At 42.5% G+C, this 25307-nt stretch overlaps 2 protein-coding genes and 1 non-coding gene across 7 annotated transcripts in view; 1 reads left to right on the top strand and 2 right to left on the bottom strand.

The window, feature by feature from the left end:
* Positions 1-18721, top strand: part of EIF3J (eukaryotic translation initiation factor 3 subunit J) — a 28127-nt gene extending 9406 nt beyond the window's left edge. The window contains exons 3-9 of the mRNA XM_006075890.4: positions 2-105; positions 10215-10269; positions 10722-10813; positions 13898-14012; positions 15834-15995; positions 17235-17308; positions 17645-18721. Coding sequence (XP_006075952.3) covers positions 2-105; positions 10215-10269; positions 10722-10813; positions 13898-14012; positions 15834-15995; positions 17235-17308; positions 17645-17776 — 734 coding nt within the window. The 3' untranslated portion in view covers positions 17777-18721. The remainder of the gene's footprint in view (position 1; positions 106-10214; positions 10270-10721; positions 10814-13897; positions 14013-15833; positions 15996-17234; positions 17309-17644) is intronic.
* Positions 18722-19330: 609 nt separating this feature from the next.
* Positions 19331-25307, bottom strand: part of SPG11 (SPG11 vesicle trafficking associated, spatacsin) — a 76134-nt gene continuing 70157 nt past the window's right edge. Inside the window, exons 34-40 of one of the 5 annotated variants that reach the window (XM_025295073.3) lie at positions 24766-24899; positions 23979-24086; positions 22092-22260; positions 21537-21625; positions 21260-21415; positions 20450-20601; positions 19331-19967 (exon numbers count right to left, since the gene is read on the bottom strand). In XM_025295073.3, coding sequence (XP_025150858.3) covers positions 19787-19967; positions 20450-20601; positions 21260-21415; positions 21537-21625; positions 22092-22260; positions 23979-24086; positions 24766-24899 — 989 coding nt within the window. In that variant the 3' untranslated portion in view covers positions 19331-19786. Of the gene's footprint in view, positions 19968-20449; positions 20602-21259; positions 21416-21536; positions 21626-22091; positions 22261-23978; positions 24087-24765; positions 24900-25307 lie in introns of those variants that run through there. The other 4 variants (XM_025295074.3, XM_025295076.3, XR_003112200.3 and 1 more) reach the window with 4 other exon arrangements.
* Positions 22888-22992, bottom strand: LOC112577851. The gene has a single exon (XR_003102053.1). It is a non-coding gene; the product is annotated as a U6 spliceosomal RNA (small nuclear RNA).

The following is a 25307-nucleotide window of genomic DNA, read 5'->3' as shown; positions in this document are numbered from 1 at the left end:
GACGCGGACACGTTCTCAGTGGAAGACCCGGTGCGGAAGGTGGGGGGCGGCGGCACTGCCGGCGGGGACCGCTGGGAGGGCGAGGACGAGGACGAGGACGTCAAGGTGGGTCCGCGCGGGGTGGGCCGGGGTGCCCGCCTTGGGGCGGAAGGTCGGACGCGGGGCCCGGGGCGCCGCCCGGGCCTGCGTGGGGACGCGAGCGCAGGGCCCGGCGGTGCCCTGTTCCCCCGGTCCGCCGGCCACAGGGCCGGAGGCGGGCTGCGTGGTCTGCCGAGCCTGCCTGGCGAGCGGCGGGCCCCAGCCCGTCTTGGAGGGTCCGCGCCTGCCTGGACCCCCCGCCAGCCGGCGACAGGCGGTGACAGCCGCGGCTGGGCCGGCCCACGTGCGCCCTGCGCGGGGCTGAGACCGGGAGGCGACCGCGCGGCCCCTGGCTCTTCCCAGATGGGGCGTCTCGTAACGCGTCCCTCGTGCTGGTAGCTCGTCTGCAGCCCTAAAGGGAGGGTAAGGTGGGGCCCCTTGCTCATCCCAGATGGGGCGTTTCCTAACACTTATGCCTTTTTGAGCTTAGGCGTCCCTCGGGCTGGTAGCTCGTCTCCAGCCCCAAAGGCCCGCTGATAGAGTTTGTTAGAGCTTTTAAATGTGTGAAATATTGTGGTGTAGTTTCATCACTTTTTTTCCCCCACACACAAGTGAAATAATTTTTAGACCCCATTTTTAGACCCCCTTCTCCCTACGTGTGGTAAAAAGATGAACTGAGGACTGAGATAGCTACCTTAGTGGTCAGAAACCTGGCTAGTCTACACAGCGACTAGAAAAATGGAGCGCTGATAGAGTGGGTTATTCATCTACACGGGAACCCGTAAGGAAATACTGATTTCGTGGTTGGAGAAGGCGAGCGAGCCCAGTGTTTGTTTTGTTTTTCCTGTGCTTTGTACATTTCGTTTGTTTTTGAGACCTCCTGGGGACTCACATGGCTTCAGATGACAGTATGACTGCTGCGTTTGTTTTTGTTTTTCTAGTAGTTACAAATCTCTCAAGTGCAGAATGTTAGGATTCTCATTAACGAAGTTCTCAAAATCTTTGTTTCTGTGAAGATAAAATTTAATATGAGTTGGAAAATGGTTTTCTGTGGTTTTGATTCATTTAGTGAATGGTTTATTCTACTGACTTCTACACCCAGCTCATGACAACAAACCCTACTACAAAGCTTTCCGCTTGAGATAAAAAAAAAATTTAAGCTAGATAATCGTTAGGAACTTCGTGTCCATACTGCTTTTGTTTAGATTTTACTTTTGCCTGATGAGGTGGATGTCCAATTCATTGAACAGCCTGAGGTTCAGGGATGATGTGAGCTTTTCAGACCTTGGGGTTAATTAATAAGCAACACCATTGTGAAGATGTTTACGTTTTTGTTTCATCTACATGTTGTGTAGACATGGGAGTGAATTGTGTTATCACCCTCATTGCAGAATATCAGTCACCTCCCTGCACGGTGGCAGCTTTGTGTGTTGAGCCTTTAGTTCAGATTTGTTCTTTGACTGCTATGCATAGTAGATTCAGGCGTTAAGACATCTGTTAGGAAAACTGGAAATAAGGGAGAAGCGACTAGGGAATCAGGAATTACCAGAAAATGAAGTTTGAATGAAGTAGTCTAGACTGATACGAAGAAGCCCGACTGAAATTATTGTGTAAGTGGTGTCTATCCTGATAAATAGAATTCTGACCACTTGTAACTAATTTTGGAGGTTTAGGAGTTGTAAATCTTACTTAAAGGTAAATGTTACATAAAGGTTATCTTGTCTCTCCAGTGCTTAATTTGTTTGTATTTATACAAATAGCCTATTTCTTAAACTTTGAAGTTGATCTTTGAGTAGTAGGAAGCTGAACTTACCCATTTTATTTCCATGTTGAAATGTTGCTTTATTTCTGTCGAGTTTCTCAGAGATTTCCAAGATAAGGTGTCCCTGGAGTAGTTTGGTTCCTAGCAGTTTAGGATCAGCAGACCTGGATCTGTGTTGTTGTCTTGACCATTCCTATTTGTGAACATAAACCAGATTTGTAATCACCCCCCTCCCCCATTTCCCAATTAGCATTACAGAAGCTATCTCAGGCATTATTTTGCACTTTAAAGGAGTTAGTATATTAAGCATTAAGCAGAGTTGTCTGACACCTGGTAGGCACTGGGTAAATGTTAATTCTCTCTTGCTTCTAGATGTAGTCTTAATTTTTCTGGCTAGTGGAAAATACGCTTAGGCTGTTTAGATCGTGTATCTGGGGTCATTTTTGTGCCACATTTTGTGCTTTCTTTAGCTCAGTAGGAGTAAGTTCTCTCCACAATGCGTGTTTACTGTGTATTTTTTGTTTTGAATGGAATGACCATGGTTGTCAGGCAAGTTTTTGCTCAGAATCTAGAGTTGAAATTTGTCACCTTGAATGGTAATGAGCAGGTTTTCCCTGCTTTCTGAAACTAGAGCATTCCTGTCAGACTTTTCCTAAGCTGAAAGAAGCAGTTACTTTAGGACGCATCTTGCTAACGAATGCACAGCGTCAGTCAGGGTAACGCACATGCTCACAGACACAGGTCAGAGCTCCCGCAGCTTGGTGCGTAGACTCTGAGGAGCTTGGTGGAGAATAAACTTGGCCTTGATGGTGCCAGTCTTGCTGCTTAGGGTGCTCACTGCCACTGTAACAGCTCAGTGCAAAAACAGATGCTGTTTTCACTTGTCATAACGTTGTACATTGTTTTTGGATTTCACTTAGCGAACGCAGGTACTGAGGTGCTTTGTTAGAAAAAGTGAAGTGTCATAAAGTGAACTTTCAAAAAGTAAGGAATACATTAATACCAAATTTCTGAATTCTAGTAGCAGTTAACAAGGTTTAGTTTTCATGAGATTGTATAATCACAGTCCTTAAAGAATACAGTATGTGAATTTTTGAAAAGTCCTTCAAAAGTAAGGTAGGTAGAAACAGTAAGTTCTTCAGTCTGTGTCAGCATCTAGTGTTTAACCTTTAAGAGTATAGGCTTAATGTCATTTGTAACATCCTGAGAAATGAAAGGAAAACTAAGGTCTTTTGTTACAGTAACTTGCTCCAATAGGTTAATGTCTTTCGGTAGACATAGCATTTTGCTGCCCTTGACTTTTCAAATAGCAGTCTGATAGTGGCAGAAGTGGATTTAGGTGAAATTAGAATTGTTCCTATTCACTGGGGCGGGGGGGGGGGGGGGGGGGGGGGGGGTGTGGAGGGGAAGGCTGCGCTTCTTCCCAGTTTAAAAGGTGAGAACCAGGGAGCATGCTTTCCTCTCACATTAGCTTTATTTCCCCTTTCTACCCTATCCTGCTATCAATGCAGAGGCAGGGAGGAATTGTTTGCTTGGCATATATCTGGACTTCTCCATTTCTGGAATGATGTGTAGGCTGTGTTGATCATTTTTTCTGCTTGCTGTGAGTACCTACCCACTGCAAGCAGGAACAATACAACTTTTACTCCATTTTACTAGAGTCCCACCATTTCACTAAAACAGATAGAAGCTAGATTTATTCAAAGGGGGTAGAATTTGTTTTGAGAAAACTTCTGGCTGTAATTAAGCATCTCACACATTTGCTTCTATAATGTTATTACAAAATGTCTTTAAAAGACCCTAGAGAACTGGATTAGTTGAAAACTGCATGCCTTATTGTGCCCATTCAGCTGTCTGTTAGGATCGTATCCCAGTTAATAGTTTAAATATACCAGAGTAAGGACATTTTTGAAGCATTGAAAACAGCACTTCTGAAGTAGAGGATTATATTTCAAAGACATGGGAGATTGTTGGGAAGTTTTCAGAAGGTAGGCGTTTTGCTAGGAAATGGATATCTGGAAGGTGTATGTGTGTGCATGTGCGTGTCTTATGAAAAATTCTAAACATATACAGAAGTGGAAAGAAAAGTTTAATAATTATTAACCCATGACCAACCTTTTATTTTCTATATTCTGTCTTACTGCTCTCCTTACCCAGCCAGATTATTTTGAAGAAAATATCAGTTGTATCATTTTAATACCCTGACAATTTTTTATAAACTAGTAAGTTTTAAGTTGGGAAGTGTGTTTGTTGCTGAAAAATATTTACCTAATATATTTGCTGTCCTGGACCATTGAAAATAAATAGGTCATTTGTTCAGTGTTCAGTGTCTTGTTCTTGATCTAGCTTAGCCAGGAATTTGAAGTAGAATTGATTGATAACACTTCCAAATATGAGACAGGTCGGTATTGAGATGGAATTCAGCAGAGTGCTGAGCCATCGTAGTGTGTTAAAAGCTTAATGAATTAAGTGAAGTAGAATATATTGAGAGAGATACCCTGGCTTTCAGAGACAAGCAAGTAGTGAGGTGATGGAAGAACATTTGAGCTTATTTTAAAAACTAAACTTTGTTGTCAGGTCTAGCCATGGCAGGAGCTCACTACAGAGTTCTGAGGTTTCTCAGAACAGAATTGGTACAGCTTACAGAATACCCAGTAAAAGACTCTTTTGCTCCAAGAGATTATGCTTTATCTAAACCAAACTATTGTGCTTAAGAAGAAAAGGAGGGGGTGTATATATTAGTTAATGGGCTTCTGCTGTGGGGCAGAAGAGTTTTCCTGCTCATGTGAAGCTACTTCTGTTGGATGATCTATAAATACATCTTGCTTAAGTTGGAAGCAGTTTCAGCCCTCAACGTGTCCTCTCATTGCACGTGGCAGTCTGTAGCTGTGCATTATAAGATGACAGGCTAGCCAACTACTGGCTGCATCAGTAGAAATAAAAAGAAGCCAGGGTTTAAATTCTTTCTGTTATGTTTTCAATTCTTAGTTGTATTTAGTTGGGAAGCAGGTTTTAAACTTGAAAAACACCCGTTTTTTAGAGAAATGGCTCAAATGGTGCTGGGTGTTGATCTGTAGAACGTAAGTATAGATAAGCAGGTAGTTAATAAACAGCTTCTCTTCTGAGGAAGTTGGCCATTTTAGAAGAGCCTGGTTAATATTGGAGATATTAATACTTTAAATACTTGGAAATACTTTTAGAGATAAAAGAAATACTTTTGGCTATTGTAGTTGAAAGATTTATTGACTAACCAGTGATAATTGGTTAAAGAATTTAATTGGATATTGATAGGTAACTCTTGAACCAGAAACAACCATTAATTTTAGCTGTTTCTCTAGGAACCCTTCTTGTATTTTATCTGAATTTTTTGTCAGCATTTACAAAGTCTTGATGTTTAGGGAAAATTGGGCAGTTTTAAACGTTCTACTTTTACGCATTTCCTCTTATAACTAAGGATGCAAAAACTGTTGTAAGTTCATGGGGAAAGCTTTGGGGATTACATTTGTTCGGAAGTGTGACTAGTCTGTTTTTTTCTGACGTCACTGTGCTCCCTTCTGGAGGAGCTTATCCTCAGTATAGGAGTGACTGCTCCTATAAGAAAGGAGCAGGCTTATCCTCAGTACAGGAGTGACTGCCCCTGTAAGAAAGGAGCAGGCTCATCCTCAGTACAGGAGTGACTGCCCCTGTAAGAAAGGAGCAGGCTCATCCTCAGTACAGGAGTGACTGCCCCTGTAAGAAAGGAGCGTCTTCTTCCCAGCGCTGTGGGGTGAGGCGCTTTCATGATCCGTCTATGAGCTGAGGAGCGGATGTCGTAGTTGTTTCCAGGACTTGGAGATGGGAGCCACTGTTTTTGAAACCGTTCCTGTGCTGAAAATCCGGGTGGCCTCGTTACACTCGCGCTGAAGGGACAGCGTGGCCGCCGTCTGGATAGGGTTATTCTTCGATAGCGAAACCAGGGGCGGGGTAGAGGCGGGATGCAAAGTCAGGGTGGATGCGACCCTGGACAGCGGTGACCTGGGGGGTGAGGTTTCACTGGTACAGGGGACTGAGGAGCGTCAGCACTGAACAAACCCTGCTGCGTTGTGCTGTTTCTCTGTGGGGGTTACTGGGATGGGGCTGCTCATTTCCAGCTGTGCCTCTCTACTCTTGAGCTCCTGCTCCCAGAGGCTGCTAGACTCATTTGTTAAAATTAGTAGACTCCATCACAGGCAATTTGAGATAAATATCTGACATAGTTGCAGCTGGGCGTATCTTAGTATGTACCATAACCCTTCTCTTTGATATGGGATTCCCTGCAATTCCAGGGGACTCCATTCCAGGACTAATTGAAAGAACACATTTTGATGTGGAGGGACCTAGTTCCCAGACATTTATACTTCAGATTCAGGTAAGAAATGATGTTTAATATGACACTGTAAAGAAATTCTGTCCTGTTCAAAACAGGTTCCTTCATTATTTTTCCATTCAGATTGTGTGATAGTTACGTCTGGGCCTTTGTGTCTGCATATTACAGTGGGGATAACACGACTTTACTTGCAAGACTTTTGTGAGGGTTAACGGTGTTACCATGTGTGAAGTCCTTCGGGGACTTCCCTGGCAGGCCAGTGGTTGGGACTCACTGCCACGGGCCCAGGTTCAGTCCCTGGTCAGGGAACTAAAACTCCACAAGCTGCGCAGCGTGGCCAAAGGATTAAAAACAAAATTAAACACAAAGTCTTCAGCGCGGCGCTCAGTGCAGCGCGAGCACGCGGTGAGTGCAGCCTGTTGCCGCCGCGCTGTCCCTGTCACTGTTGCTAGCAGGGAGCTACAAACACCCCCCAGGAGTCAGCAGGTAGCTCTTTTATCTAAGAACCATCTAAGTAGCATACCACTCACAAACCCAGCTTTCTTATGTTCTATGAAGATTAAAATGACAAAAACTTCTAGTAGTAGTCAACTTTTAGTTTAGCTCTCTGGTTCCTTTTGTACAATGCTGTATTGACGCAAGCACTTAAACAGACCGGCAGGGTGATACGAACATTTACCATCTAATTTATAGCTCTTAGATGTTCAAACAGTGACTAGCTGGTTTGCTTTTGTTGTGTTGTTAACTATGAACTATGGGTTAAATTGCAAAGGTAAAGTGATTATAAAAATACTTCTGTTCAAAGTTCTTCCCACTCCATGGCAGCCTTGATCAGGATTTTTTATTTCTTTGGATTTAGATTTTTATTAAGAATCAGCGCTTGGTTAATTTACAGACACCTCGCCTGATGCAGATGTACGGCCTCTTGCGTTACAAGCCAGAAGCTTGCTGTCGCAGCTGCGGCGTATTCGTCAGCCCTGCCCCTGTGGCCGCGCCAGGGCCTCCTGCCTTGCCCGTCATCCTCTGGCTAAGCTTCAGATGGCGTGTCCTAGGGTGCCTGGTGGTGGTTGAGACAGTGGTCAGGTTACCTGTAGGTTAAAGCCCTATTTAAACACAGGACTGTGTCTTTCTCTGTTGAACTTAACCCTTCTAAATTCTGTGGACCCTTTAAAAATGGTTTGATAGTTGTTTTATGTTTAGCTCAGGGACTGTGTGCTAGGCATAGAGAGACTGCAGAGCCACCTGAAAGTGCCCGCCCAAGTTAGGGAGTTGGTTCCATGAAGCTGTGGATCAGCTCTTGACTCCTCTATTGTACTGAGCTTAACTCTTTTTTCTTTTTTTTTTAATTTAATTTTAAAAAATTGGGCTTAAATTTTTATAAAGATTTAATTCATTAGCCAGGGTTATGTTGTGTGAAATGTTGCTTGAAATAATTAAAACCATTAGCCAGAATGTTGGATGCTTTTACATTTGGGAAAGTAAGTATAAAGACAGCTCAATTTTTCTTTTAAAACTACTGTGAATTATTTAAGAGAGGCCATTAGTTTTGGCTTGGTGGTCTTGTGTTTTAATTGTTAATGGAGAAGCTTTTTTGTGGAGTTAGACAAGTTGATATAAAAGTTCATATGGAGAAACAAGCGTGCAAGAATGGCCAGGAAAACACTAAAAAACCCGAAAAGGGGGAATTAGCCCCAGCTTACATTAAAAACATACTATAAAGCCTCTAATTAAAACAGTATGTACTGGTACATGAAGAGACAACAAACCAGTGGGATAGAATAGAAAGCAGAAATAGAGCAATAGTCTAGGAAAACAGTATATGGTAAATCACGGGGCAAAGATGGGCTTTTTGAAGTATAGTTGATTTGCAGTATTATAGGTTTCAGGTGTACAGTGTCAGTCACTTCTGTCGTGTCCAACTCTTTACGACCCCATGGACTGCAGCACGCCAGGCCTCCCTGTCCATCAACATCTCCTGAAGCTTACTCAAACTCATGTCCATCTAGTCGGTGATGCCATCCAACCACCTCATCCTCTGTCATCCCCTTCTCCTCCCACCTTCAATCTTTCCCAGCATCAGGGTCTTTTCCAATGAGTCAGTTCTTCGCATCAGGTGGACAAAGTATTAGAGGAGCTTCAGATTCAATCCTTCCAGTGAATATTCAGGACTGATTTCCTTTAAGATTAACTGGTTGGATCTCCTTGCAGTCCAAGGGACTCTGAGTCTTCTCCAGCACCACAGTTCTAAAGCATCAGTTCTTCAGTGCTCAGCTTTCTTTGTGGTCCAACTCTCACATCCATACGTGACTACTGGAAAAACCATAGCTTTGACTAGACGGACCTTTGTTGGCAAAATAATATCTCTGCTTTTTAATATGCTGTCTAGGTTGGTCATAGCTTTTCTTCCAAGGAGCAAGTGTCTTTTAATTTCATGGCTGCAGTCACCATCTACTGTGATTTTGGAGCCCAAGAAAATAAAGTCGGTCACTGTTTCCATTGTTTCCTCATCTGTTTTCCATGAAGTGTTGGGACTGGATGCCGTGGTCTTAGTTTTTTGAATGTTGAGTTTTAAGCCAGCTTTTTCACTCTCCTCTTTGACTTTCATCAAGAGGCTCACTTTCTGCCATAAGGGTGGTGTCATCTGCATATCTGAGGTTATTGATATTTCTCCCGGCAATCTTGATTCCAGCTTGTGCTTCATCAAGTCCGGCATTTCTCGTGATGTACTCTGCATATGAGTTAAACAAACAGGGTGACAATGTACAACGTTGACGTTTTGCTTTCCCAATTTGGAACCAACATAGTGGTTTACAGTTTTTAAAGATAATACTCCATTTATAGTTATTATAGGATATTAGAAAGGTGGACTTTTCAATAGATGGTGCTTTGACAACTGGGTAACTATTTGGGAAAATATAAAATTAGATCCGCACTCAGATCCATCGTAGAGAAGAAAACATTTGAAAGGATCAGAGATCTAAATGAAAAAACAATGGAGGCATACATCTTCTAGAAGAAAACTCCTTGCTTAGGGTTAGGGTTAGGGCTAGGGTTATTTGACTTGGAATTCAGAGCAGTAAAAGAAAAGTTAAAATTTTACTCCATAAATGTGGTGGGGTACATAACACTTCGTGGGGAAACACTGTAGGCATTTCCATTAAGAGAAGAACAAGGACTTGATCCCCATTTTCTCTGCCACTGTTCTTTCATACTATACTAGAGGTTTTGCCAGTGCGATTAGATAAGATAAATCAATTGTGGAGCCACACAAATTGGTGACGAAGGAGTAAAGCTGCCTCATTTGCGGATGATGTGGTTGTATACCTGGAAGACCACCGAGACTCAGTGATGGAACTAACTTAAGTGATACACGTAATTGGTAAGGTACCTGGGTTTCAAAGTGGTGCAGTGGTAAAGCATCTATCTGCCTGCTAATGCAGGAGACACAGGAGACGTGAGTTTGATCCCTGGGTTGGGAAAATCTCCTGCAGTAGGAAATGGCAACCCGCTCCAGTATTCTTGATGGAAAATTCCATGGACAGAGGAGCCTGGTGGGCTGCAGTCCGTAGGGTCACAGAGAGTCGGACACGGCTGAGCACAACATATATGTATTTACATTTATACGGTAGCAGGATATAAAGTTACATACAAACCCTGTAGCTTTCGTATGATACAACCACAAGTCAGAGGACAGAAAATGGAAAAAAAAATGTTTACAGTGGCAACAGGGAAGACAAAATACTTAGGAATAAACCTAATGAGAAATATGCAAAACCTTTTAAGAGAAACTTTAAAAAATTCTTTGAAAGATACGAGGTAGGCTTGAACAAAGGAAAAGATAGCCCTTTTTCTTGGCTAGGGCAGTTCAACATTGTGTCAGTTCTCCCAAAATTATAAATTTAATGTAACACCAAAAAAGAAAAAGAAAAAAAAAAACCCAGCGAACTTGTTTCTCTGGTGTTAGAATAATAAAGATCACATGGAAGAGTAAGCATGTAAGAAGTATTAATGGAGTTTTCTTTTGTTTAGGATAACTGGGATGATGATGAAGATGAGAAAAAAGAAGAAGCAGAAGTAAAACCAGGTGATCCATTGGGTTTCCTCAGTTTTGGGGTTTAGATCTTACTCTGATGCTTATGTTAAGACAAGTAACAAAATGCTGCAAACTTGGAAATTTTGGTTATTTTTAGAAACCAAACATCCTTCTGTTTCATTCTCTTCTCCCTGCATCTCTTTTCTCTTTTTCTCTTTAAAATGTAATCAGATTAGAGGATGAGGCATCACAGTTGAATGGTCGAAGTCCCACCTAAAGGACTGTGGGGAAACATGAAAGGAAGTGTTTGGATCTTAGGGGTGAGATTAGAGAGGAGAAAGAAGTCCCAGAACTTTTCTATTCTTATTTTCCAGGAAATCACCATCTAAATTGGAGCTGGGAGAGGTTTGATCTCTTGAAGTTTATAAGTATCATGTCTGTCTCATTCATAAACTAGAAAATATTTAAGATTAACTATGATTAAAACATTTCTTTACTTGCAGAAGTAAAAATTTCAGAAAAGAAAAAAATAGCAGAGAAAATAAAAGAGAAAGAACGGCAGCAGAAGAAAAGGCAAGAAGAAATTAAAAAGAGAGTAAGTCCTGTTTATTTTCCACAGTAGAATCCTCCGTCAGCAGCGGTGCACGACCTTAGCAAGCAGCAGGTGCTACCTGGGCGTGTAAAGGGCTTTGTAAGGGCTATACATGGATGTCATCAGATAAGGTGATCCCAAACAAATGGAGTTTGTGGTTTTTGCAAAAACCAAACCGAGAAGCTTTATGTGTTAGAATGCCTTTTAGATTTTCACAGACATTTGGAAGCAGTCAGGATTGTCCTGTGACCTCAGTCAGGGATTTCTTTCAATGCCTTGCAGTTCTCTCTCGCTGTGATTAGTCTTTTTTTTTGCAGTGTACATTTTGAGTAAATATAAAAAGCATCCATTTCTCTGCCATGTACTATATAAATGTTGTTTTTGATTATTTGGAGCAAGATCAGGAATTTTGTGTTCATTTACTTTTTGAATAGAAAACACATTTACGTGATTCAGAAATCAAAATGGTATTAAGAGGGGCTCCCAACTCTTCACAGATTTGTTCTCTTTCCCTTTATAAGTAAATACTGGTATATTTACTTATACACTGGTGTATTAAATACTGTATTTACTTAAATATTTACTTAAGTATTTACTTAAATACTGGTGTATTACGATGTCTCCAAGGTGACTTTATATATTTGTATACAACTATATGGTCATATTCCACCCATTTTTTATTTTCACCTTGGCTTTAGTTAATAATCATGGAAATCTTACCATAGATCATACATAGCAAGCTTTCTTACTTTATTTTTAACCTGGTGAAACAACTCCACAGTGAAAGTGCCTAACCACTGGACCACCAGGGAATTCCCTTGACTTTTTATTAAGAGAAATTTCAAGAAAATAGCATAATGGGTCATATGCAAATCACCTAAATTTACCAGTTGTTAATATTTTGCCAACTTGCTTCATCTGTTTTTTTTTTTTTTTTTGCTAAAATATAATCCAATAAATAACAAACATTCTGCATTTTTCCTTTAAATACTTCAGTATGCATTTCTGAAAAAGCAAAGCTATGTCTCATATAATTACGTTCCTAATGTAAGTCATTTTTAAACATCGTCTGTATTCAGTTTATGTGCATTTAATTGTCCCAGAATATCCCAGCATATGCTTTGTTCAGGCAAGCACCTTGCATCACATCAGGTCATATAATGTCTGTACTATTATTAGTGATGCTAAAATTGATTACTGAGTCAAGTTGATGACAACCTGGCCCTTCTCCTGTAACATTACAGATCCCTTTTTACTGCTGGCCCAGTTTTAGGAGTGTCCCTGATGATCATCGCCCAATTATTTCTTTAGGTGTCAGAAAGGTGATACTTCATTCTGTGACTTCCATTTTCTTATTGGCTGACTTTTTCCCCCTTTTTTTCTGTTTGGTTACTTTGGATATGGTTTGTACTAGAACGCATAAAAGCTTAATTCATTTAAGTACTAATTTTCACAGTAAGGAGGGAGTGTGGTAACTTTAAGTGGTGAAAAATGAAGGATTTTGTGGGTTTCGGTTTTTTCTTTTTGAGTAAATTTATGGACTTACAGGTCTTTATGAATTTCATTTAGATATAGCGATTATTTTTTTTTAATGCTTAAATTGTCCCAACGTTGGACAGTGGGGCCCCTCTAAGTTGTTCTGTCTTCCTCTGTTTCACAGAGCCCTGCTAGTCTGTGAAAGGTCCCTGGTTCTCTGGCACAATAAGCTCCTCTGGTGAACTCTCTTAGGCCTGGAATCAGCTGCTGTGATTCCTTCTTAGTAGCAAATTATCATGGCCAACAGTATGTGAGAATGTCTTGTTTCCCCCCAGTCAGGAACGTTTTAGATGCTTTTTAGTAACTTGTATTTGTGTATCTGAGATCACTTACATGCATGTTTATCTGTTCAGAACAAGGAATGGATTCTTACAGCTCAAAGAAGTTGGTCATTGAAGTTTAGCATTATACTTACTTTATTGTATCTTGATATTAGTCTCCAAAGTAAAGAAACCTTACACTCAGTGCATTAATTTTATCTCAGGTGAAGTGTTGTTAAAACATACTCAGTTTTGATGCAGGAAACAAGGGTGTTCAGGTCAGTCAGTACAGTGGAGATAGTCCCCTTTTTCTGGAAAATCTTCTCCATGAGAAACAAAATGTGAGCTGTCTCAGAAGTGGCCTTTTGAATTAAAATCTTCAAACTGCACAGGTATGGAGATTTGTGAATGGCACAAATTCCCTTCACCTTTTCCCCACTATTATCAAAGGTATCTCCTCTTAGTAACATATTCGTTATAGAAACTTATGATAGGGATGGGGAACACATGTATACCTGTGGCGGATTCATTTTGATATTTGGCAAAACTAATACAATTATGTAAAGTTTAAAAAAAAAAAAAAAACTTATGATGGCATATAGAAAGGATATAAATTAGACTATTAGTTGACCTCTCAAAGAAGTGGAATAAAAAGATAAGGGGGAAATGTTTTTCTAATTCTTTGAAAAAAATTTTTTTGTATGTCTATATAATATTTATTATGGATGTGCCATATACTTGAACCATTCTGTTGTGGAACATTTAGATCATCTCTACATTTATTTGATATTATTATGAATAATACCCCATTTGACCTCCTTTTGGTTAAATATTTGTGTGCATCTTTGGTTTCTTAAGAGGAATATCTAAAAGTGGAATTATTTTATTAAAGCATATAATAATATTTTTAAAACTTGATAAATATTACCAGAGTTACTCTAGAAAAGATTTTTCAGTATACAGTTTTAGTCAGAATATAAGAAAGCTATTTTCAACTTGTCTGCAGTCTCAATTCCTTAATTAAAAAAAAATCACCATGAAATAAACCCAGTCGTCAAATCTTAACTCTCTGACATTACCACCTGTGTTAACCTTCTGTTACCATGGGCAGGCTGCTTAATCTGTGACTTGGGTTTTTTCCCTATAACATTAGGATATCTAAAAGAATTTACTATAGAAATACAGTAAACACTATGAATGTTATTATTTATATGTCTAGAAAAAAAAATTATACACAGTATAGATATGTACTGCGTTCATTATAACCAGCTATTTTCAAACTTCATTTTAGTTAGAAGAACCTGAAGAACCTAAAGTGCTAACACCAGAAGAACAATTAGCAGATAAACTGCGGCTTAAGAAATTACAGGAAGAGTCTGACCTTGAATTAGCAAAAGAGACTTTTGGTAAGTGGGGGTGTGGTAACAGTGTAGTATTGAAGTTGTAAGTGAATACTGTGGAGGTCTTAGTAGTTTGAAAATTCAGAAAACGTCTTTTTTGAAGAAACATGATAATTTAGGTATTAGAACTTAATCTCTTTGTATTTGAGGTTTCATTACTTAATGTAGAGTGAGATACATGCTCAGATTTTTGAATAATTTGAGTATTGTATAAAAGATGATTAAGTTATTGAACCCAAATAAAGTATACTGCTGATTTAAGTATATGTATCCGCTGGATGAAATTTGGGTGAAATGTGTCTATAACTTTCTGAGATTTAAGCGTTTGACTGTAGGCGTGTCACTGTCTTAAGTCTGGTAGAGTTTAGGCAAGAGCGTGCTGGCCTTGGTGAGGTTGAGGCTCTGCCCCTTCTTAGCCTTCACCGTGCCCTACCCTCGGAGGACTTCCACTCCCAAGTCCCGTGCCTGCCGCTGCGGTTAGGGTAGTGTAAAAGGTATGTTCAGGATTCTGTAAATTTAAGTTTAGAGAGTTCCAGGGGGAGTTAACGTGGCACAGAGGATGAAGATTCAAAGTCAGAGAAAATAGTTAAAAGTTCTCATTTTATTTACTTGCTGTCTCTGCTTATTGAGTACTTTTTCAGAGTAGAATATCCTGTTGAAACAGTTAAATAACCTTGAAATGAAACCCAGAAGGATCTAGTTATTTTGATCTCTCCCCTGGTCCCTTCTTTAAAATGGACCAAGCAGGCTGACCGTAGTGATCACTCTCCTTTTCACTGGAGGTGTGAGCTAACTTCTCAGCGAGTCTTCAGCAATCTCAAGAGTTGCTGTGGATGCTTCTGTGTACTGGCAAGCGCTTGACATGTCTCCCCCACTCTCATCGCATGACAGAGGGCACGTGCCCATTATCCTGTCTTCATAGGATGGTAAAAGCCACCCCTGTGTTTATTAAAGAGAAGGGTTTATGTGGTAATACATTCTAAGATGGGATACACAGTTATAGATTAAAAGCAAATACATGTATTCATGCGGTGATCATTCGGGTAATAGGATTTTAATGTTGTGTTTCTAATACTAAAGTACTGGATCGGTGTTAACAAGTAATGACTTGATTATAGAGGAATAGGTGACGCTGGTGTTAAAAAGAACTGGCCTGCCAGTGCAGTAGACGCAAGAGATGCAGGTTTGATCCCCCGGTGGGGAGGATCCCCTGCGGTAGGAAGTGTCAACCCACTCCAGTCTTCTTTCTTAGAAAAGGCGCCGTGTTCATGAGGCTGCAAAGAGCTGGACGCGACTGAGCACACCCAGCGCACATACAGAAGCATCGTGTCTCATAGCCTAGACTCCTTGTAAGCTAGATTAATTTTTCTGTTGGGATTTAACACATGGTTTACTCCTACGTAGCTTCTGTAGTTAGCTGGATACTTTGACAGGAACCATCTTTGTTTGCTTTTTTTCCTTTGTCTTCAATCTTTGCTGTAGGCTGTTCTTGGACAAGTGCTTTTGGAGCTTCCCTTTTGTGCCAGGGACTCCTTTGGGCCAGGTGAAGGCTATGGTCCCCTTCTTAACATACTGTTTTTAAATGCATAAAATACAGAGGATTTTACTTACAAAGGAAACCTATTTATTTTGGAATAGGGATCAAAATACTGAATAACCTGTGACACAGTAATTATGTACAGACCACTTGGATTCTGTCCGAAGAGTTCAGTCGACTCAGGTTGAGAACCTGTGTTTTAGAATGAAATAATAGGGTTATTAGATATGATAGGCTTCTTTCTAAATTTTAAAAAATCTGATAGTTTGTGTGTCCCCTTTCCCCTACAGGTGTTAATAATACAGTTTATGGGATAGATGCTATGAACCCATCCTCAAGAGATGACTTCACAGAGTTTGGAAAGTTACTAAAAGATAAAATTACACAATATGAAAAGTCACTATATTATGCCAATTTTTTGGAAGCCTTAGTTCGAGACGTTTGTATTTCATGTAAGTAATTCTCATCTCTGACCCCTGTGGATGGATTTAAGTGGGGGAGGTTCTAATACACTGAAGATTTGCTTTTTAGCAGGTAGCTTAGGAATGTTGTTCTGCAAATACACATTAAGTGGTCTTTTGAGGACGCTTTGAGTGTTTTTACAATGGCTTCCCAGAGAGACATCTGTGCTTGTTGGCACGACAGCTAATAAAAGACCAGCGTGTTGTTTTATATTGAAGGGAGCTACGGAAGTATCTTTTGGGGAAGAGCATACAGAATTTTACAACTGAGGCCACAGATGGGTGTCTTGCACTTGATAGAGGAGGGAGCCAGCTGCAAGAGCTGCCACGCGTCTCTGGGTCCATGGGCTTCGCTTCCTGCTCCCAGAAGAGGCGTGCGTTTCAGGGGCGCGGGGTATGGGAGTGACAGCCAGTGGCGGTACAGCACCAAGGTGGAAGGGACTAGTTTTGCTAGTATTTGCTATTTTTAAGACTGAGAACGAAATTCTTCCCAGAAATTTTAAAGTGGATTTTCTTTGGGAAATGATTACTAAGTGGAAGGTTCTAAACTTGGTCAGTGATATGCCCATAGTTGTCATTTTATTTTGTACACACTATTTGTTCTGTTTCAGAGGTGCTAACCAAAATTGAACACTTTTTTTGGTAGCTAAAAACTCGTGTCTGTTTCCAGCTTTATATTTTAATGGGGTGGAAGGATGCGTTGGCCAAGTTTATTTCCTGGTAGGGCAGGCACTTGGACTCCTGAGATCCTTACTGTTTTCATTTTCATTCTTGTGCTAGAAAATGGAGACCTCAAGGGTCGGGGAGTTGTCGTCTGTGGCTTCGAGGATTGGCCTTCCATATTGATTCAGATACTCCCCTCTGAAAACTAAGGATATGTAATTTCCGTAAGGCGTGGTTATTTTGTGTGTTTAGACTGGATACGGAAGAATGGTAGGGAGCGCTGTGAGCTGTAGATGTTTCCAGTTTCTGGTTAAACAGTGGTGTCTTGGCGATTATAGATCATTATGAAGTTTTGTTGCTGGGTTTGCCATTTTAAACAGTTCTGGTTTGTGAGCCTAGCCATAGACTTAAGATTCTCTATCATGTTAGGAGACATTAACAGCCTTTTACAAAGTTACTGAAGTTAATGATGGACAAATTAGATTTCTCATGACACCGTGAAGGATGTGTATTTTGCCTTTTTACTTATTCTCTAAAATTCTTAAAAATTACTTTTTTTTTTTTTAGTGGAAATTGATGACTTGAAAAAGATTACCAATTCACTGACTGTACTCTGCAGTGAAAAACAGAAGCAAGAAAAGGTAAAAGAGTTGGGTGGGAAGTGCGTGTTACACACACACTGGGGTGTAGACATGGTATTTTCACCAAGGCTGGTTAGGAGAAGCCACGAGTTCACCAATCCCATTTATACTGGAATAGGACAGTGGTGTACGTGCCATTATCATCCTTTTGTTTATAGATATGTTCATGTTTTTCTAAAGTAAAAATAGAAATTACCCTGGCTTAGTCCTGGAATCTCAGAGAACTCGGTTTTTCTGGAACCAGAGCTTTTTTTTTTGACTCTTGAGGGTTGCTGTACCAAATACAGATGCCCATAGTAGATAAAGTCTTAAGATCTAACTCTCTCTTATCTTCAGCAGAGCAAAGCCAAAAAGAAGAAGAAAGGTGTGGTTCCCGGAGGGGGACTAAAGGCCACCATGAAAGACGACCTGGCGGACTACGGCGGTTACGACGGCGGATACGCACAGGACTACGAGGACTTCATGTGACGCTTATCTTCTCCTGGCGTCTTCTTTCTGTTGCCCACAATCCCTTCAACATGTAGCACAACTTCCTTTCTTTTCAGTTCTGCCAAATGCTACAATCAGAAGTGCAGTATCTTTTGTGCTGGTTATTTAATCCCTTGACACTTAGGTGCTAATGTGCAAATGAGGGAACTTGGATCTTGTTGCCAAGGGGTTAAAATTGGGAATCTCTGTTGCTACTAAATCATAGTTTTAAAAAACAAACCTAATAATGTTGTCATTGTTGCTATCTGATTCCATAGCAGCAGTCACTAAATCGGAAACAAAGGTTGCAACATGACAGAAAAAGTTCTGTAGTATTTACCAGCACCGTTCAGTAATACAGCCTTAACCATACCTCCTTGAACTACTTCATAACTTGTCGAGAAAAGCGGTCTGCTGCAAGGGCATGTGGTGTGCACCTAGTATTAAAATTGCTTTGTCTTAAGATTGAGCGTGAGGATATTAAAAATACAGTGTGGAGAAGACTGCTGATCTCAGCGAAGATACGGCGGCTGCAGAGCACTAGTTTGATAATTAAATGACCAAAACCCTCCAACTTTGAAGCCGAAGAAGGTAAACCTCTCCATCGTTGCATTACGAGTTGTGGAATCTCTTGACTGCATAGACTGTCTAGTCTCTATTTATCGGGCTGTTCTACTGACGGAGCTTCAGATGGGGGAGGGAAACTCCTCACCTGTTTTATTTGCCTGATGTAAGTGTCTGAGTAACAAATCTTCCTTTGTTCTCCAAGGCTGCAGTGCAACAACTTTTAACAGGGTTTTGGCATTTCCTTTCCTTTATAAAACATGCTCAGCAAATTGCACCCGTTAACTACAGTTTGGTAAATTGTTATGTTAACGATTATGACATCTGCAATGTTTTATAAAGCAACTAATTTAATAAAAGTCACTATTGTGAGGACTTAAATTTTGTGTTACCTCCCAAGAGATATTTTTGGAGAGTATAGAACAAAGCTCTTGGGACTAGAGTTCTCTATATACTTTTAGAAAGCTTTGTAAGTGCTTGATGAGTAGATGTAGCTTTAGAAGAAAAGTGATTTGCAGAGTCCTTAATAGTGTCTCTCTATAGCAACAAAGGTATAGAGCTGCAGTCCTCTTATTTATTTGGAGAAATTATTTGGTTGCTTAGCTACTAAGGCCTAATTAAATACCTAGAAGTATTTATTTTGGAGTAACTGAGCTTATAACTCAGGTGATGGCTGTATGCAGAGACTGGGTGATCTTCTCTATTATATATACTCTGGTTATCAATTTAACCAAATCTGTGGTTAGAGTCTTTGTTGGAAACTGCCATGGAATCAAAAACAGGGACAGAGCAAGTATTTTAAAAATTTCTCTTACATAGGAGTAGGAGTCTCAATCAGAGCTCTGTAGACCACCAAGTGGAGATAGGGCCATCCAATGACTTGAGGAATTTACAGAATGCAGTGACTCTACAGCAATAATTACAGCCAATAAAGACTGCTTCAAGGCAGCCAAGGGCTAAGATTTCCTTAGCAGTAATAATGACATACACTGAATTTAAAATCTATTTTATTAATAGAGATCAGTTTCTAACAAATGGAAATGTATCATCTGTTCCTCAACTGTGTAAATATTATTAAATTCCTTTGAAACTGGAATCTACAGGCACAGCTATTCTTTACTAAATACTGTATCAGCTCCTAAAGTAAAACTATCCTGAGGAAGATGGAACTTTTTCCCTTAATACCAATATATAGATATTGGTATGTACAGAAATGATATATAGATGCATAATCATTTTCGAAAAGGAATTTCCCTCTCAAAATTTCTCATTCTTTTACCCACTATTCACAAAGGACTGGTATGGTCAGTCCTGGTGTTTTACAATCAGACATCAAAGATCCCCAGTGTATCTCTCTCTAGGCTGACCACAAACATCTGTAAGTACCTCGTTTCAGCACAAGAAGACAGGCACTTAGGAATCCCTGGCCGTGTCACCTGAATCCACTTAACCGGCTAGCATGTCCTTTAGACAGCAGCCGGTCTGAGGGTCCTTCAGAAGCACATTGACGACATCGTAAAGTTTGTGTTCGTATGCCAGCTTGTAATACAAGTAGATGTCTTCACAATATGTGAGTAACTTCTTCAGGTTTTTCAGAACAAATTCTGTAGGCTGATGATGTTTACATCTAAAGAGAGAGGCAAGAATGTACAGGTTTAAGATACTGTATCTTGAGTGAGGGCTATCAGCTCTGATACTTAAATCGCTATCTATAGAAAAGAACCTGCTTGACTCTAGGAAATCAGACTAGTAATTAGGGTACTAGTATAGCCCTTGCTGTCAGTGCTTGATAACAATGAAATTTCATTAAAAACAACTATCTTAATGCTGGCCTTAATTTCCTGCTCCAAAGGGATCTTCTGATATTTAGTGTTTTTGGCACCTCAGGCCAGCTGAGTAGCTCTCCTCCCATTTTGGGTACAGAGCATCATAAGCAAAGCTATTCTCATTCCTCTGCATAAATCTGTTAAAAGATCCTATCCCTCTGGATATTCTTGACCTCTCTTTGCCATCTTGAGCCAAGGGGTTAGTTAGACATGTTATACCTATACTTAGCTATAAAATTCTTACCCATGCCTGATATCAAAGCAGAGGCATTTTAGTACTTACTTTATTGAAATCTCTTCAAATATACTGGGTCTTAATAACCTTTGCTGCTTAAATTCTTCCAAGTAATTAAAGTCTCCTTTAAGAATCACTTGTTGATACAGAATTTCAGCCCAGTCAGGAACAAAGTCATAGGCCTCGGCCACAATGGAAGCCTGAAAAGGGTGGAGGGGAAGAACGGGAGGGGAGGACACCATTGGAGGCAAACGATCCCAGAAAGCAGCTCGACACTGCACGTGGAGCGTGTGTGGCCGCCAGCGATGACGATAAAGGCTGTCTACCAGGGTTGGTGAGAAGTTTGATATTACCCTTCCCCTGACACCCCAGGTACCTTCTTTCAGTGTTTCTAATCTTCACAATGACTTAAAAGAACTGCTGATGAAGAGTATTTTTCTCACTCAGCTCTGTTCAGTGAAAGGGCTGATTCCCTGATAACTATCCCTCCTTGTTCAAGGGTTGGAACCGGCCTCCCCGAAGCCCTGGCTTTTGATGCTAACCCAGAAGTGCACGCATTCTGGAAAACGTTGGGCTCAGAGGTGCTCATGGGACCACGAGCAGGGATGTTCCCCTGAACCTCAACTGTCAAAGTGCAAAGGCTTCACGGTGTGGAGAAAGGGGACAGCCATGCTGTCTCGCTGGTCTCCAGCCTCTGCCCAGATAGCATGCTGGTGAGAAGCACCACTGTGCAGAGGCAGTTGGGTGGGTCAGACAGCGGAGGCAGGGCTGGCCGACCTGAGCCCTTCAGGGAAGGGCCCTGTGACAGGGACACCAGCAGAGACGAGGCCGGCGGTACTGGCGGGGCTTTGTGCTCACCTGGTAGAACCGAGGCAGGGCTGTGATACAGTCCATCAGCCTGTGGCGGCTCAGGTTGACGAGCCTTGTGTTCTGGCCAGTGTTCAGAAAGTGAATCTGCAGCGTTATCAACTTGGTGAGCCGGTGGCAGCGCAGGGCCTGGCGCACGCAGGAGTCCTGAGGGGTAAGGGCGGAGGCAGGCCCAGATCAAGACTTTGTGACGTCTCCCCTATGACCCCTCCAGCAGCGGAACAAATTTACTCCTCCTGCAACACCAAGCCCCAAGGCTCCCAATTACCTTGGCATAACTCTCTGCTGCGTCCAGCATCAGAGTCAGGGCCTTCAGCAGCAGCTGCTTCAGTCGCTGCCCATCCTTGACACGGTCCTCTGCAGGGAGTGGAGCAAATGTGCTTGTGTCTGGCTCCCAGAGCAGGCTACTCTCTCCCCACTCAGCAGCAGCATGGGCTAGAGACAGCCCAGCTCGCGCCCACAGGGAGGCAGGTATGTCTCTCTCAGGTGAAGTGAGACTCGCGCACTCCCTCCCTCTACACACGCCAGACCGGGATTCACTGCCAGGTCTAGTTCACTCCTCTCTGAAACCTCCTGGCAGGCGTCCACAGCCTCCGCATACAATGGTTCCTGACAGATGACACCTCTGGACTCACGGGCTATGCAAAGGGTAAATGCCTTCCAACCCTCCTTCCGCCTCCTTTCTGCCCCGCTGGGACCCACTGGATGAATGTCAAGAGGCTGAGATGGGTGTTAGTCTGCTGGTTTCTTGGCGTTCTTAGCCCTGAGACCCTTCCCTGGCCAGCAGCACTGCCCTGGGGGTGCTGCTGTGACCTCTGCTTACCCCAGGGCTGAGACTCGATCAGTTTCAGTTGGATGCAGGCAGCTGCCTCGTGGTTTTCACCGATCTCCCGGCACATGCTGAAGCACAGCGCGATCATGTTGTGCTTCTCGCTGTCCCCAGGGCGGCAGCGCTTGATGTAGTCCAGCAGGGCCGTCTTCAGGGTGCCACTCTGCCCAGAAAAAAAGGGATACCAAGGTCTCAACCAGGCACCGCAGAGCAGGGAGGACTGACCTAGTCCTTTGCTTCTGAAAGTTCCTCAAAAAACTCGCAAGGAAAGGGAAAAGAGAGCCACAAATGAAGACATATGTTTATGCTATCCTGAACATAAGCAAACGGGCAGATCCTCTCTGCCGGCTGGGAGTGTGAACCGTAAGACCCGTCAGAGGAAAAGCCTTAACAACATGTATACATGCATGAGCCTTCACAATTCCACTCTAAAATCTGTCCCTCAAGAAGCAAGCAGAGGAAAGTGCTAAGATGGACATAACAAGGATATATGATACCAAACAATTAGAAATGATCCAGATGGCCAAAAAAAGGCTAATGTAGCCATTAAAACCAATGTTGACTTGACAACTGAGAAATGCAGGCTATCCCCTATCTGCACAGCATGACACAAGTTTAGTAAAAAATGTAAACATGTATACATGTATACACACGTGTAAACATACATGTACACATGCTTGTGGGTACATGTGCAAACAAAGGGCCTGTACCAGATTGTTAGCAGTGACTACAGCAGCTAGACACACAAGGCGTTTTCCGTGTTGTTTCCCAAGTGTTTTTTTTTTTTCTTTTTAATATGGAACCCTTCACAAATTTCTGTGTCACCCTTGTGCAGGGGCCATGCTAATCTCTGTATCAGTCTAGTTTTTAGTGTATGTGCTGCTGAAGTAAGCAAATGTCTTAAATATGCATTACTTTCACAATTGGAAACAAAGTTATTAAAAAAATGCTTCAATGCAGAAACAAAAATGCCTCAAAAACAATTTTTAAAGTCCTGAAAGGTATCCCTTGCTCCTTTCCTTATAACTGGACTGGTTTGTCCCGAAACCAGTCCAACACTGAGGAGAGTTTTTCTGCTTCTCTTAATGCTTCTTGTTAACTGAGAAAAGCAGGCTACTTCCTACCCACACAACACACAGAAAAATACGTCTCTCAATCCTGCTCGGCCGGCCCAAGTTCTCCGATAACAAAAGTGCACCTAGGTTTTAAATTGTTTGGCCCTGCTACACAGCATGCGGGATCTTAGTTCCCTAATCTGGGATCAAACCCATGCCCCCTGTATGGGAAGCAGTGTCCTAAACCACTGCACTCCCCGGGAAGTGAAATGGGTGGAAACAACAATCAGCCAATGAGAGACTTGGAAACAGGTTCTCAGAGTGTATGCCTGGTGACACGCCTCAGACACACAGCTTGTCTAAGGACAGACAAGAACCCAGAGGCCCAAGGCCTGGCGAGTCAGGGCTTTGCTTCCCAGCCTCCTTCCTGGTCACTGTTAGCAGCTCCACAGCTTTCTAGGCCCAGAGCTTGGCACCCACGTCTGAACGGCTCTGAGGAACACTTTTTCATGGTCCCTTGAAAACTCTCCACTCTAAGGGTCCAAGCAGGTCAATCCAGGGAGGGAGGGGTTTTGCCCCTGCCAAAGCAGGCCTTGGGACAGTAAGTGAGGAGACTTGTTCTTCATTATTCAGCATCTATCAGCACATCTGTGACCTGGCTGGAGCTCTGGAACCTTAAGCTACTGGTTTTGGTGTATGTCTGAGGGAGGTCCTTAGTTCTCATCTTCCGTATCCCAGAAGTCCACCCTGATTGGGATTATTTCTGAGAAAACCTGAGACTCCCGAGTGTCAGGAGAACAGCAGCTCAAAAACACTGTACACCTACAGGGTCCAGCTTCTTCCTCATGAGCACTTCAAAGTAGTGCTTTTTATGCAGCAAATCAAATATGTATGTCATCTCATTGTACCTTCCGATGCCAGTGAGGAGGCGCACCTGCAGAGAGAGAAGGCAGCTTGCATCAGCACTGCTTGGAGTTCTCTGAGCCAGATCCCTCCTCAACAGCTCGGCTGCTTTCACATACCAGGCTCCAGCAGGAAGCAGGGTCAATGGCCAGGCTGCCAGGCTTCCCTCCTTTCCTCCTGCCTGTCTCCCCGCCCCTCCTGTCCCCTCCTCTGCTGTCTAAACATGACTATCGCATGCTAAAGGACCATCCTCCTGGGCAGGCACCCTTCTGTCCCCACACTCCTAATTACAGCACCCAACGGCTTGCTCAGACACTTGGGTCAGTTTCAAGCCTACAGAATTTGCGGAAGTATGGGACGCTTGACTTGTCAGCTCCTTTCAATTCACATACAAGAGGCGGGTCTGAACCTTGTTTTGCGGGGAAAATGATTGCTGTCTTAGCCCTCTGGAAAAGGGAACAACCTGGGGTGAATGGGTGCGACAGCCTGGAGCATGGCAGCGATCCTCTCTGATTTCTGTTCCTTTGGCGCTGTCTTGGATTCTGACAGAAACCAAAACCTGGAGCAGAGGGTTGAGCTGCCCAGCCAGCTACCAAGTAGGTAGCGGTATTGAGACGGGCAGATTCCCTAAGAGACATCAGCTTGGTGACGGCCTCCAGCCCACCTGCCTGTCAAAGGTGGTCTCAGAATGGGCATCAGGGGTGACTTACCACCAGCCCGTACTCCTCACTGGGGGCCAAGTGGTTGTCGGTGAGCAGCCGGGCGGCCTGCAGGACACGCGTGATGCCCTCCATGTGGCATGTCAGCGTGAAGCAGTGATGAGCCAGGATCAGCAGCTCTGTGGCTGGGTAGGGTGGGCACATGTTAAGACAGGACTGTCCACTCCGGCTACCCGGTGTCTTGCTCTGCGCCTGGCCAGAGGGTGATGGGGCCTTCTGGAGAAGGCGCTATCAGCAGTCCTGAGATCCCCGGCTGCACCAGTTCTAGCTCTGGGACAGCCCCTTGACGAAGTCTGTTTTTCTCTCAGTGATAGCACAGGGTTAACTCTCCTCAAAGAGAGTCCACATACAGTGACAGCGCTTCTAAAAGGCTAAAACAGTGACGACAAAGACGCCCAGCTTTCTCAAGATGGAGAAACTCTTCCCGCACACAGACTGATGGAGTGCCTGCCAACGTGAGTCTGAGGGCATGCTCTGCAGCTCAGTGGGGCGTCAGGGCCTAATCAAGTGCTATCTGATGCTTGGTCCTTCTA

This window comes from Bubalus bubalis, chromosome 11 (assembly GCF_019923935.1).
Source record: "Bubalus bubalis isolate 160015118507 breed Murrah chromosome 11, NDDB_SH_1, whole genome shotgun sequence".
Taxonomy (NCBI): Eukaryota; Metazoa; Chordata; class Mammalia; order Artiodactyla; family Bovidae; genus Bubalus; species Bubalus bubalis.
The sequence above is the reverse complement of the archived record's forward strand: the minus strand, read 5'-3'. Positions and strand labels throughout refer to the sequence as shown.